Raw genomic sequence first — 14,959 nt, forward strand, 5'->3', positions numbered from 1 at the left:
TTTCTTCCAAAAAATATCCTTTATTGTTTTGGTTGTAATTATATATATATAAAAAAAAATGCATTGCACAATTTAACAGACCTACTGGAAAGTGCTACATATCAACAGCACAACAGAAGTTGTGTCATGCAACAGAACAGGAAACCTAAGCAAAGCAAGAGCACAACCTGAAGTCCTCATACCTTCAAGCATTTTTTTTTCCTTTTATTTTTTTTTTAACAAGAATGAATTCCATTCACTTAAAACACATTTAAATACAAGGTTAGAAGAAGAAAACGAGCAACTTATTCATTGTATTGTTAATTGAAAGGTCTGCTCCTAACACGGATGTCTTTTGATTGATAACCTTTTTCGTGTTGGAAAAGTTCAGATATGAAAGAAGTTCAGACAATGGCTAGGAAGCAATTTTATGACATACCTAAGGTGTGGTTCTTTGTAACTGAAGTTACTGTAGAACTCAAGTTTTACAGATAAACCTACAATTTGGTACTACCTCTTCTGCTCTAACACAGTAAATGAGCAGGAAATCCAACCAAGAATGAAACAAAAGGAAACTCGAGGCTTAATTGATGCTGTGGGAAAAATACTGGGGCTCTATGAAAGAAAAAAACCAAATGATCTCCTCTGAAACTCAAGTGTATAAACTGAGGAGTAACAGAAAAACTCCTGTTGTCTCACTTAATTAAAAAAACCTCCTAGAAGTTATCAACAGTTGTCCATAATCCTCCAAGAGTGGTACGACTGAGTCCCCAAAGTAACCTAAACTGGGTGTCATCAGTCTTTTGTGGGTGTTTTTCCATGCAATAAACGTGAAAAGAAACCAAAAAAAAAAGAAAGAAAAAGGTGAACACAGTTAACAACTATTTTCAGCTGCATCTTCTAGTTGGCAACATCAAGGCAAGAATTATTCACTCCAGAAACTCCAAAACTGAAACAGCCTTCAAATAATTTGCATTACAAAAGCATTACCTTACTGGATGTTTTTGCAGTGAGCTTCCCTCTCTGTTCTCAAACTGTTCTTCAGGAGTTTGGGGTTTTAAAAGCAAACTAAAAACCTAAATTTCCCTGTCCCTGTCATCTCTACCATGCGTGCACAGACACCCTCTCACAAAGGAATGTAAAAAACCCTGAAGATGCAAAGGGATGATGTTTTCTCAGTACAATTTGACAGCCCTTTGCCTTTTTCAAGCCATTTCAGACTGAGAGGTTTAAGCACTTGCATGTTTTGTGGTTGCTGTCAAGCCTGCGGTCTGACCGCCTGTCCGTGAGTGTGTGCGCTCGTGCGCACGGGAGAGAAGAGTGGTGAGTTCAGCAGGACAGAGGCAACTTTTCCCATTCACACACACAGTTACTCACCAACCTCACTTTGAAAGGGACACAGATAAAATCTTCTTAAGAGCCAGGGAAGCCCCACTTTGTCCACTCACAGAATTTTCCACAGAGCACTGTGCTGGGGGGAACAATGCATGAGGTGACAATCAAATGCATCCACGACACCAAGATCTAAGGCACGGATGGAAACATTCTGGTCAGCCTCCCTTCAAGGAAGCCTTCCCCAGGGGTCTAGAAAAGCATGGAAGAACATTCCAATCGGCTCAAATGGTAGTAATCAAGATTCCTTTGGTTTTGTGCAGAGATCAGACTGTCATGATGAAGTGGGCACTTGTCACTGATCCTACTACTCATTAATTCCTTCAATCCTGGTGTGCTCCTGGAGTTTCACCACTTACTCCTCCAGCTAAGAGGAGGCTAAAAACTACAACACAAGCTAAGAACTACACCAGATAATGCCCAGAACTTGTGTTTGGGGTGGGGGCCACCTACAATAACCTACAATAATAGATTAACACAATTCAAGGTCAGAGGAACCACTACACAATCCTAGTTTGACTTTGTGCATATCACAGGCCACACATAAATCATTTAGCCACTCGTTTACTCGGTGAAAGATGTTGGATTTGAATGAATATGACTTGCATTCAGTTCTGGGGAGGTTCTGTGAAAGTTTAGCACCAATTCACTGAAGACAGATGTGCATCACCTGTAATTCTGTGCAGATATAGGCACTGTGTGTCTGGCTTGCTTTGGTGACACTGAGGAAATCAGAGCCCTTAGATTAGGGGAGAAAGTGTTACTACACTTTTGAGGAAAAAAAGAATAGTATTGAAACTCCTCAATGGGCAAGAAAGACAGACTAAGGAGTTCAAAGTGGAAAACTGTGCAGGAACCAATACATACGTGGTCCATCTCTTCTCATACCAGTGCTCAGTCGTTCTACTGCTCAGATGTGAGCCACAAATCAGCTCCTTCCTCCTGTGTTTCCACATGAAGTGAAATCACTCTCCTCACAAGGCTGACTGATAAAGAAAAGAATTCTGATTTGCAGCAGTAGGGGGACAAAAATATATTGAATCACTGCTTTGAGGAGCAGCCACATCATTTCTGGTAATTGCACTATGTGGAAAATATATTTTCACTTTTCCTTCCCTCCCTCCTACACTCTTGCCTAAGTAAGCAATCTTTGATTTCTTTTTTTCTCTTTACTATGTTAAGATTTTCAGATTTTCAATAGTGCTTTGAGCTTGTTTCTCCATCACAATTTGATAAAATAAGCACTTTCCCTCCAATTGTAACCAGCTCGTGACGCAATGAGCTTGATGGTTTTTCCATCCACATCCAGATAAAAACCGTGAATCGACAAAATGATCAGCAATTCAGTCAAATTACCCCTTCCTGTTCCTTTAAAGTCCCTTTCAGCTTCCAGTCCAGTGAGATCTGGGATGTCAGGATTTGAGCTGCCAGATTTCCCTGGGCCTCGAAGCGTTTCTTGTACTGCCCCTTTGCTCGCTGAGACAAAACTCCAACGTCATCGATACCAGAACAGGCAAAAATCACACACGATCGCTGCTGACAAGCAGGAGACCACAGTGCAGGGGAGGCTCCACTCTGAAAGCTCAGCAAAAACACCCCTTCTTGGACAATGGGCCCACTGATTTCTTGCTAGAAAACAGGAGGTGTTTTTGACATGCAAACACCCACGTGGTGTCCGTGCATCTCAGGGAGATTTTAGCCCCCTGAGGAAAGGATGTGAGGGACCCTCCCCAGCCCATCACAGTGTTAAATGACTTCACTGGAATCAAGTTTGCAACCAGTGATAAAAACGGGAGGATTTAAAGCACTGGTTTAAAAAATAATTTACCTATTCAACACTTCTTACCCAGATGCATCCCAAAGATATTGCTTAATTAATTACAACATTATGCATGGAAGATCTAGGTATGGATCCCTCCAGAAAATCTACTCACTATTTAATTATGATGACAACCTTTATACACTACTTCAACAAACCATTCCTTAGCTGAGGCTTGGGTTTGTGTTGGTTCTGTCACAGATGAAAACACAGGTTATATGTCAGATTTGCTGTAAAAAAAAAAAAAAAAAGAAAGATAAAAAAGCATCTCCACATCTGTCTGCACTGGGACTCAGCTTTGCCTTCCCCTTCAGCTCCCAGTTCCTCAGCCCAAGGTACCTCTGCTCATGGAGAGGGTCCTGGGGTTCACCTTCTGTGTCTGCTCCTTGCACGTTCCTGCTCACACAGAAGGGAACTCAGCAAGGAAAGCCACTGGCTGCAAAACCTCAGGACAAATTAAAACCAACCCCACCCCCTGTGCTTAGTCCCACTCCCCAGGACTATTGTTTCCTTTCAGATTTTGGCCCACCAAGTGGAGGGCAGTGGGGACAAGGCTGAGAAAAACTCCATCCCCCCAAGGAGGACCCCCTGAGCCCATTTCAGAGTGTGCAACCCCCAGATGTTCCAGCTGCTCCTCATTTTAGCACTGGGAGAGGCTGCAGATCACCTCCAGTAGCCTGATCTTGGAACTGGAAGAAAACTGCTCAGAGGAGGGAGGAGGAAAGAGATCCCCACAGCTTGCATAGCTCTGAAGAGTCAGAGTCAAGCCATGAGTGGAATTACACGGGTCACAGGATCATTCCAGAGTATGAACTATCAGCTGGAATGACTATCCCAGTGCTGTCTCAGGATGGACCATCCCTGCTGTAACTCAGTTTATCTGCAGTAGAGCACAGTCTGTGCTGAGACTGCAACAGAAAGATGTTATTGCCGTGTTTTTGAGTTTTAAACATATTTTTACATGTGCTATAATTCATGCTGAACATAACCTTCCCATATAGGTTTAGCAAAATCCTTCAGGTTTTTCAGGTAGAAAGCAAAAAGAAGCAGCAAAGAAGACAGAGAAGCAAAAAACTGACTACAAGTCTGTGTGGTTTGATATAGTTTCTGAGAGAATAAAAAAGCCAATTTCTTACCCTTACAAACTCAATTCTTGCCTCTGAAGTGCTACTACATTTGCCTATGGGTGTGTTTTATATGTGCACATTTTGTGAGGATGGCAGCTGAACTGTGCAGAGTGCAAGAAAACAGCTCATTGATTAAACTGGTATAAAATTCATACATTTATCCTAATTGGAGAATTTCTGCAATCTAAACCTGCTTTCTTGCACTTACTGCACAGCCTGCTCCCCCCTTGCAATGGCTGTATCAGGAAAAAGAATAAAAATCAGCTACTTTATTTACTAGAAAAAAGCACGTCTGGAAACTGATCATATGCAATGACACACTCATTAAAATAAAAAAGACACAAAACACAGCCTGAGATTTTAATTCTAGGATTTTTGCCATGACGTCACTGACGGATTTTTCTTCTCCTTTGGTTTTCTCATGTGATCCTGCTTAACAATTTCCACTATTCAAGTAAAACAAATGGAACTGAACACCAGAAAACAAAATAAAGAGCACGTTTCGCTTCATGAAATCAAAAGTATTTTCCCCCTCGAAGAGCACATTCCTTGGTGTACAGGATTTACCCTTCAGATAGCTTAGTACTCGAAGGTGTTTCATAGAGATCTGTTGCATACAGATGAAAATGCTGCATTGATGGAGACATATTGCTGCCTGCAGGACTCAAACCTGCTGAGTTTACCTGAGCTTGGTGTTTTTCTCACTGAACGGAGCCAGCACAGCACTGGAGAGGGGTCAGAACGTTGGGACAACGCTGCGTCACTGACAATGTTGCATCGCTTTGCACGTCGGCTGAAGGCAGAGCCGGACACCCCGAGCGATGGGGGTGATGGAGAGAACCCTTTCTAAAGTGCACAGGCTGACAGGAGCCTCACCAGGCTGGGGCTGGCAGGTTCTGCACCCCTTGGACAAGCACCTCAGTGTCTTTGGTTGTTAGGTTTCTCCAGCTCCCTCGTTCAGTTTGATCACGGCCTCCGTGGCTTGTTCCGGCAGGCACGACGGGTCCGACAGGATCGACGTGGTTGTGCTAAGGTGCCGGAGGGTGTTCAGCACCACTGCAAAAAAAAAACCAGGCAGAAAAGCAGCAAGAAAAGCCATTAGAGTCTGACTGATCTTTATTCTGCACCCCTTGACAATTATAAATGTAAACTGAATACTTGCTGAACTCCAAGGGGAAACAGAAGGTCATCTCAAAGCTGAACACAAATCTCACACGTCTTCCTTCATCGTGAGATAAATCACACTCCCAAACCTACTCCAACTAGAGCTGAGTATTTGAAATTTAAATGCAGTTTAAGGCTGTTTAAATTCTGGTATATTCAGCAATACAGGTTTTTTCCTGCTCAGTGTTAAACACGGAACCAAGTGTCTTCTCACTCAGAAGAGTTCTAATTTTTCCCCTGAACTAACAAAAAGGAAGTGCAAGTCATATTCATCATGTGCTTTCTTTGTCATCCTCTGACTTTCCAGAAATGATATTATATATGGTCTCACTTCCTATGATCTGGAATAGCTGCAGGACGGAACTTCACTTACTTGGCCTCAGAACGGGAAGAGAACAGTGCTGATCCAACCAGGCCAGTGCAGTTTCATTCAGATCCTTAAAGCTTCTTGTGGAAACCATCCCATTGAAGGACTCAAACAATGGCTTAATAATAATGCTGAACTGCAAACCACCAAATGTTAAGGGAGACAACAAAGGAGGAGTTCAAAAACATTCTGTGGGAAAGGCGACTACACAGAAAACACTGCATTTCTTACCAGAGTCAACTAGCAGAGGGATTGCAACATTTCAAAAAATATTTGTTCAAACCTATAATACTAAGACACAGGAAAAATTGAACCTCAGTTTCTAATGACACTCATTATATTTTGCACAATCCCTCCATACTCACCTGAAAGGGGAAAAAGGCAAGGGGGGGGAAAAAAGGAAGGAAAGGGGGAAAAAAGGGAATTACAACTTTGTAATTTTTTTCCCTGAAGTCTTTGCTATTCTCTGTGTAGGTTTCCCAAAAGACAACAAGAGTTGCAGAAACAGCAGAGTCCTAAAGATTTCTTGCAGTACCTCATCTTTGTGTTGCATTTTACTTTCCAGTTACCTCCCATACTTTAGGATGAACAAGTTGTGCCTCAAGACAGCCTGAAGGCAAGGATTCATATCCACGTACAGATGTGGATGAAAACTGAAGACACTTATTATTTAAGTAACTTGGCTTAAAGTCACAGCATCAGAATCCCAAGTTCTCGGCTCTAAATGTCCCAGTACCAAACTCCAAGTTCAGCAGGTTGATGTAAAAGGATACAATCCAAAACTTCCAGTTCTGCAGGGTCCTGCTCCTCACGTACTCATCAAACATCCTCCTCATGTGGTCAAACCTCTGGCGCGTTATGGGAACCCCGGTGGCCGGGAGCTGCTGCTGACAGGAACTGCAAAGATGTTCCAAGGTCAGAATCTCACTAAAAAGGACACAATTCTCTTCTAGACTAAAGCAGAGCACGAGAAAAGTGTGTATCCCCCACTCTCTCCGATCTAGGGGCTTCCTAGGGCACGAGGCTGACAAAATGTAACTGTTCCAGTCAGGAACACAAACTGTTCTCCCATCAGTTTTGTCTGTGTTCAAAGTGGTTCTCAAACTGCTACACACACACTTCTTGTTACAAGCAACAAAACTGAAAACAAAGTATATATAACATAGGACAAAGTTTTGGGCATCCAATTAAAGGGCACATTAGGAATCAAGGAAATATTTACAGTTACTCCTGAGCAATGTTACAGAAGAAAATAGAACAGAATTCTGAAGGAACAGATCAATTTAAAATAAAATGAAACAGACTCCTTCATACTTTTTAAGAACAATAAAAAGATTTTGATTTGCTGCTAATTCTAATATCATTCCTAAGCCTAAAATTCCTGGAGATGGAAGTAAAGCCACTGGGGTTCTCAAGGTGCTTTACAATAGTACGTAACAATCATGACCCCACAGAGCAAACTGAGGCAGCAGGAAGGTGAAGAGATTTATCAGTTATATTCAACCAGTGCCAAACTTCTGGAGTCCAAGTCCTGTGTCTTATGTGCTCGATCCTATTTTCCTGTGAAAACTGACTGCATTTGAGAAGAAAACTGCAGCAAAGCCATTGAGAAGAGTGTTTGATCACCAGTGAGCACAGCTTTATAAAAGCATCACTGCCTTGTTCTCAGAATTATTTTGACCTGATGCTGCCATTGCCGTGCATTTGTGCTCAGAGCTTGCTGAAAACCCACACAGTTTGTACCAGTGCCCATCCCACAGGAGCTCTGTCTTTAGTTTGGGGCTGACAGCAACTCCACTGCTCTTCAGCACCCATCTGCTGCGTGGTGTGACCCCTGGACAAACACTCCCTCTGCCAACCAAAGCAGGACAGAAAGCTCCCCAGGTCTCACATGATCGTGGCGTTCAGCTCCTCGATTTCCTCCCGGAGGCGCTTGGTTTCCTCCTGCATCTGGGTCCTTTCCTGCTGCAGCTTAGCAATATATTCTACTGCCTTCTGGAGTGTGATTGCATGGCTGATCTAGACCAAACACAAACACAGAGCTCACCTTCTGGAACACAGGGAGACACACAAAGAGCTTGCCCCTAATCTGCAAAACACTCACAAAAGCACTTCAGCACCTTCAGCTTCAGCACCTCAAGTTTCCTTCACTGTGGTGCAGAAACACAAGGCCAGGCCAAGCAAAACACTTCAGACACTAAACCCTTCATTCCTCTGACTCCTCTTTGAACTCTAGCACAGAGAAATGTGGTTGCAGCGGTTGCTTTCTTCCAGACATTACATTTCTGCTACTTTGTTGAAAGAAGTATTTTAATAATTTAAAATGTTTTGTTTTGTTATCTGTCCTCTTACAAATATTTACAATTCTTACTTAAGTACTGGAGGTTGTGCTACATCTGCTGATAGATTTATAGTGCTGGTAGAAGCGTTGTTTGAAGTTGACAATACAGATTATTTAGTTTGGGAAACCTGAAGTTATTTAACAGAAGGTAACACATCCAGTTCCTTTCAAATAGACTATTCTATTTGTCAGGAAGTGAAATTCTGATGACATATCACCTCGAAAAATTATGTAAACAAATCAAAACACTGCAGAAAAAGCTTTCATATTTTCCAAACTATCCAGCAGTTAATACAGGCATTAACTCAGGCCCAATGGCAAGGCACATTAAACCAGGCCCAGCATCACAGCAGCAGCATCTCCCTGGTTTCTGGCTGGTTTGTGGCTCAGGCACAGTGAGCTGACAATCCTGGCTGCACCACAGCCTTCCCAAGTGCAGCTCTGGGGACCAGACCCACCCAGAACGGGTGTAAGAGCCAGCGTGTCAGAGGAAAGGGGACACCCCAGCAAACGCAAAGTCAGCTTATGCTGCAAACATGACAAACAGCTTCAGTACTGGGGTCCCAAGATCAGTTTTTCTTCATTCCCTGTTGGCTTCAAAGCTGCATTATTGCATCAGACAAGACTTGTTCCACGTTTGAAGTTGCACCAGAACAACAATGTCTGAAAGATGAAGTGCTTGCACACACTCCTGCTGACTATAACCCATGGATTTCTCCCCTTCCCTTTCCAAATCCCTCAGTTCAAGTATCTTCACCTGATATGCCAGCAGACCGGCATTCTCAGTCAACAGTGAAATGATTCAATTTATTAACAAGTCTTTCAGAATGGCTCTGTTTTACATTTCAAATCAAGCTGTCAGTGCTGCCAAGGTACTCACCGACTTGGAGTTGGCTGACACCAAACTGCTCAGGGCGTCGAAACCAATCTTGATATTCACCCTTCTCTTCTGTTCCGACAGATGCTTCATCCTTCGATTCTGCATGAAGAAAACCAGCTCAGTCTGTGCTGTTCTGCTTTACTGTCCTGCTGCTGTGACTACTTCAGCTATTCAAAATCAGTCATTTTTGTTGACCTGTGGCATTCGCAGCCTCCCCAGTCAAAGCCACGGCACTATGAATTTGCAAACAACGATTAACGTTTTTAAAAAGCTTTCAGTGTTTTAAATTCAATTCCAAACTTTGTGGGTTTTCTTCCTAAAGTAAAATTTTTTTATTTACACCATTTCTGAAGTCAAATTCCAATTTTTGAGGAATGCAATTAGTTAAGGTTTTGTTGAAGCTTTTCTGTTTTAAACAGTCCATATCACTTATTCCTAACACACACAGAATGCCTACTGATATAACAGACAGCCTGACAAAAGGAAAAAAAAGAAATAAGAATCCACAACTCCAGCCTACCCTGAGGATGAAGACTTTGTCAGAGATGAGCATTTTCATTTGTAGCCTTAACAACTGAGTTTCCCTCAAAATTCTTGTGGATTAAGTTCAGTTAGCTGAAGTCTTTTAACAGCATACTTTTGTCTGAGCAGTTTTCTTAGTATGAGCAATAAAAGTTGCTGAAATCTTGAGCCACAAGCTGCAAACTTGTGGGAGACAGAGAGCAGTGCAAGTTGCAAGATAAGGAAACTTGTGACTGTCAGTAGAAGCTGCAACCAGTCCAGATAAACCAGCTAATGACCTGCCCAGAGATAGGCAAAGAGTCCAGCAAGGAACAAGAAGACCCTGGACCAAAACCCACCACGGGACCAAGGGCCACAGGTAAGGTGTGTCAAGAGCACGTGAAGAAGGTGCTGAGTGTAAGGGAATAAAAGCCCAGGGATTTCTCAGCTCTGGGTCCCTCTCCAGAGGCACCAGCTCCAGCTGTTCCTATAAAAACCTCTACAAAGAACTTCAGCTGCAGCAACTGTGAGTGATTTAACCCAGGAGGCTGCAGAGCTGTCTCTGCACCATCCTGTGCTCCTCCCTCTGTACTGCCTGTTGATTCCTCCTCCCAGTTGCCTCTGCTGGGCCTCACCCTGTGGTTTCTGTTATCCCTGTTTCTCTTACACTGCAGCCAGTGGTGGTGGGAGTGTATTTGTGTGTGAGAAGTTCCTCCCCCACCTCCAGTGTTCCATGTACACACCCATCACCCCTGGAACCTCAGGGATGTGGTTATGGGGGGAATCAGATGATCAGGTTAAGGGAAGATGCAGATTGATGGGCACCATTATTTCTATTATTTGTTCTGTATATCATCTATCCTGGGCCAGTGTTGACCTGCTGGGGGAGATGTTCTGGCCAGTTGAGCAGGATAAGACAGTTAAAAAGCACATGGAGTTGGCCCTACAGGCAGGGGGAAGCTGCAATGCTCAGTCTCAGGTTGATCCTGGTTGGAATTCCAGTAACTGGAGATGATTGTCAAATGTAGTTGGAGATCTGATGAATGCAATTAGAACTTGTGAGGACATAAGAATAAATTGAAATAAAGTACACAAATGTATTCAGAGAGGAATGCCCCAGCAACTACTGCTGAAGATTGCAACAGGCTTCGTTGACAGAGGGAATGGTTCTCCAGAATTGTAATGATGAATTGGCAGCAAGTGTGTTTGTGGACCAAGCCACCTTTGACACCTACAACTGTTTTAAGCATCATATGCCAGGTTGGCAAGGAGGAAATTTGAAAGATATTACATTACCTGGAGGTTCAAGGCTTTTAGAGCATGCAAGTGATTTGGTACTTGCCAGCAAGGCACATGAAGGTTGTTTGAAAGATAATATTTGTCTGTGTAGAGCTTTAGGAGAAAGAAAAGGTCACCCTGCATCTCTTTCTAAGCTCAGCTGTGTTGTCAGGAAGTAAAATATTTAGTATTTATATTAACAAAAAACAAAGATTAGGAGACCCAGAACGGGTCCAGGCTGTGATAGAAATACCTTGACCAGTAACAAAGAAAACACTTGGGAGAATTCTTTAGGCACAGGAGGATCCTGCAGCCCCCAGATGCCCAGGTTGCAGAATTAAGTAAACCATTGACAGAAGCTCCCAAGGAAGAGGAAGTGGAGTCTATACACTGACACCCAGAGAAAGAAAAGACTTTCCAAGCTACAAAAGGAGCCTTATTTTCTGCTCCAGCACTGGGATTGCCAGATTACTCCAAGCCCTTGGAGCTATTTCTGCAGGAGGCCAAAGGAGCAGCGAAGATCCCCTCTCTGAGCTGGCCCACACCGCCGCCCTGTGGCTTCTGCACAGCTCAGCTGCAGCAGCAGGGAACACCTCCTGTGTGACAGGCACGGCAGAACAGCCCTCCTGAAAACCAGTCACCCACAGCCTGGAGGCAGAGAAAGAATCCAGTACAGAACAAAACAGCTCCAGACCAAAAGCCATCCCCGGCCCAAGAGGTGAGTGCCAGGAGGGTGGAGGGCGTGTGAGGAAGGTGCAGAGACCGTAACGGTACAAAAGCCCAGCACTTCTTTGTTCTGGGTTCCTCTCCAGAGGCTCCAGCTTGTGTTGTTCCTATTGCTGCACCCCTCAGTTCCTATTCTTTTCCTGGAATTGGATGCCTGGGACTCTGCTGCAGGAAACCTGGGGTGAAGAAACTTCTTTGTAACATAGTTTGCCCTTTGAGAACACATTTCTGGCAGAGCGAGGCTTTCCGGTGGGAGCTCACCGTCACCCACGCTGGAAGGGAGGAAAACAGTGTAATAAAGCAGTGAAGTGGCTGCTCAAAACCACAGAAAATGCAGGTTCAAGAGCAGAACTGCTATTTTCAGTGCCCTCTATGCTTTTCCAAACTGAAATAACAATGGTACCTGGCAATACAGAACTGCTGAATCTAACTAACAATGCAGAGGAACAAAAGAACATACACCTAGAGACTGGCAAAATACCACTGCTTCTCTCTTTTCTTACAAAAGAGTTACTAACAATACACATCCAAAGAAAAATAGCTCCAAAGGCAAAGGAGAAAAGCCCCTCCAAGGAAAGGACACACACCTTAAGTGCAGCCATAGTGGGGTCAGTGGCAGGTTTTCCTGAGCAGCTGTTCTGAGGAGACTGAGGGCTGGGGCTCTGCTCAGAGGTGCAGGGGGAAGCTTGGCCTGAATTCTGGCAGTCCCGGCCTTCATAAAGGAAGAAACACAAGTCACATTAACAAACAACTTCCTGTAGCAAACGTAACTGCTGAGAAGTTTCTACTCAGAAATGAACTGAAATGCAGTCGGCAACCAAATTATACTGTTTGATGCAGCAGCCACATGCTAGAAAACACCAAGACTGCTGGGAAAGCTTAGAATTTCATGGCACAAGCATAATAGAGCCCAAATAGCAAGATATAATACTCCTTTCACAGACACATGGTTCAGCAAAGGCATGTAGGCTGCGACTCCATCGTCCTGCTGGACTCCCCCATTTGACTCCAATGGCCTGGGACACGATGGTGACACTTCACAAGCCACTTACCACCAAAACCAGCTCCACCGATGCACATGCAGAAGGATCTTTGCACTTACCTACTGTGTCTGAGATCCTCCACTCAGAATTAGGGTTATGACACCAAACACCAAACCTATTCAGCATTTCCTACACAGATGCCTTTCAACGGGTTTAATTTCTTGGTGACTACGACAGCACATCCTTTTAGAAAGGAGCCACTTGCAGGAAGCACAAACCCACGGTTTGTGGGAACACTGCACAGTCATTTAGGACAAAAATTGCCAACAACTGGATGCAACTGAAGCTGCAGGGTAGGAGGGGATTATCCAGGGATCCTGAAGGCCCATTTATACCCTGCCTAACCAACAGAAACACACTTACATGTGCAGGGCAGAGAGAACGCTTAGAGCTTTCTAACTTACTGGGTGTAGGTGAGGGAACTTGTGAACTGCAACTGTGGGAAGGGATGTGCTCTCCTTTCACCAACACATCCTGGACTACACTAGGAGAGAAGAGATGTGAGACTGTGGACTGGCTTTGTTGGCTACTTGGTGCTCGCTGTGCTGGACCAACCAGAATGTTACTACGGAACTCCGTCACCCCGGGAGCCTGGGAACAGCACAGAGACAGCACAGAGAAACACAGAGAAGGAGAGAGCAGGGGGAGTGTGGGGGCACAGGGAGAGGAGGGATGAGAGAACGGAGAAAGCAGGGAGAGAGAGAGAGAGATTAGGAAAGAGAAAGAGAGAGAGAGAGATTTGTTACCTTGCCTTTCACTAAAAGGAGCAAATTAATACATGATTAACAATCTGACGACAAACAAGGGCTTATATATAAGGAATCGGTAGGCACCGAAGTCAGGCTTCTGGCAGGAGACCAGTGTCCTTTCATAACTTAAAGCAGTATTATAACACATCAACAGCATAATATACAACAATCTATTTCCATCTTCCTGCACACAACATATTGGGGAAACCCACTCACATACTCAAGGCATGCTTTCCAATATGTCAGTGGAAAGGTGACTTTCCTGGCTCCTTCTGGCTTAAAGCACAAGCCATCCCCATCCACAGCACTGTGTATACAGGCCTCCTTGGGATCTTACTGCTGTGTGAGACAGTTTGTGAAGACTATAAAGTGCTTCCAGGCCCACAGTGTAACTAAATTAAAGATAAGCAAAGGTAATGCTGAATGCACAAATGCATACATGGGGTAACAGGTCATTTAGTGGACTCGTTACACTCCTGAGCACATTATGGCTCTCACTATTTGCAAATAACAGGCCTAGAAAACAAATATATTATTTTTTGTTCTTCTCCTTACTCTGACAATTCCAGCTGGTGCAATTGCAACATTAGACTGAGACGTGGCTGGCGTCAAAATCCCCTCTCTTTTTAAAGGTGCTGGAGTTACAATCACAGCTCTGGACTGTCCCTGAAAGGCAGCTGAAGAACACAATTCAGTTAGAATAGTTAATGAGACAAAAACAAAAAAAGGTGGAGATTATTATGTATGAAATAACTTGTCATCAAACAGGAGGATGGATTAATGGCACCTATTTGGTACTGTTTCTCTGCAGTGCAAAATGCCACCAGTTTTCCATTAATCTCAACCCCCTTAATCCAGTACAAAGGACTCCAACATCATTTTTTTTTCTGAGGTGTTTAGCATCAGTGTCACTGTTTCCAGGGGAATTTACAGATGTACACAGTAATTCAGGGAGCTGCAAAGTGTCTTCATTCTGTCAGAGCTGGGTTTGACAGGAGGAGGATCATCTTCACCTCTCCTCTCACATCCACACTTCTTGTTCTGCTGACCCAGGGGGGTCAGGGATCCAACACTTCATGCTTCCTTCCATGTATATTGAATCCTTTTCCTCACCACTTCATTCTACCAGATTCTTTCACTATCTGGTTTTACAGCTGCCTCAGATGACACACAAGCACGAGACAAACAAATGTGACTGGGAATCAGCACCAAAAATCCAGAAAACAGGCTAAAAAACCAGGAGTTCTGCAGTGCTTAGACAGCTAGAGAGAATTCTGACTAGCAGCAAATGTCTCCACATAAATCTGTGAAGATCTCCATTTAACCAAGATGTGCAGTTGATTCTTGCCCAGAGTTCAGAGAGAACATGATGGACCCTCCTATACTGTTACTAAGGGAGGAATCAGGCAAAGACAAAACTTCAGTCTGGTTTTGGAGAAAACTGACCCAAACTTCCTCAGTTTCATTCTTGCCTCTACTGGATCCACCCCTCCTTTGGACTAATACAGTCAGGATGCACGAGAAGCGTCCCCACAGCTCAGGTTTAGCATCGGGACTCTGAAGGGCACACACAGCAGGGCAGGGAGACAGTGC

The 14,959-nt window shown here is 43.9% G+C and overlaps 1 protein-coding gene across 1 annotated transcript in view; it reads right to left on the reverse strand.

The window, feature by feature from the left end:
- The window catches only part of MLXIP (MLX interacting protein), a 45,549-nt gene continuing 30,590 nt past the window's right edge, over positions 1-14,959 (reverse strand). Inside the window, exons 10-17 of the mRNA XM_050318158.1 lie at positions 13,922-14,043; positions 13,022-13,208; positions 12,162-12,286; positions 9,070-9,168; positions 7,740-7,867; positions 6,622-6,745; positions 5,855-5,984; positions 1-5,373 (exon numbers count right to left, since the gene is read on the reverse strand). Of these exons, the coding sequence (XP_050174115.1) occupies positions 5,252-5,373; positions 5,855-5,984; positions 6,622-6,745; positions 7,740-7,867; positions 9,070-9,168; positions 12,162-12,286; positions 13,022-13,208; positions 13,922-14,043 (1,037 nt within the window). The 3' untranslated portion in view covers positions 1-5,251. The remainder of the gene's footprint in view (positions 5,374-5,854; positions 5,985-6,621; positions 6,746-7,739; positions 7,868-9,069; positions 9,169-12,161; positions 12,287-13,021; positions 13,209-13,921; positions 14,044-14,959) is intronic.

This window comes from Myiozetetes cayanensis, unplaced genomic scaffold (assembly GCF_022539395.1).
Source record: "Myiozetetes cayanensis isolate MyiCay16 unplaced genomic scaffold, myiCay2020 scf21, whole genome shotgun sequence".
Classification (NCBI taxonomy): Eukaryota; Metazoa; Chordata; class Aves; order Passeriformes; family Tyrannidae; genus Myiozetetes; species Myiozetetes cayanensis.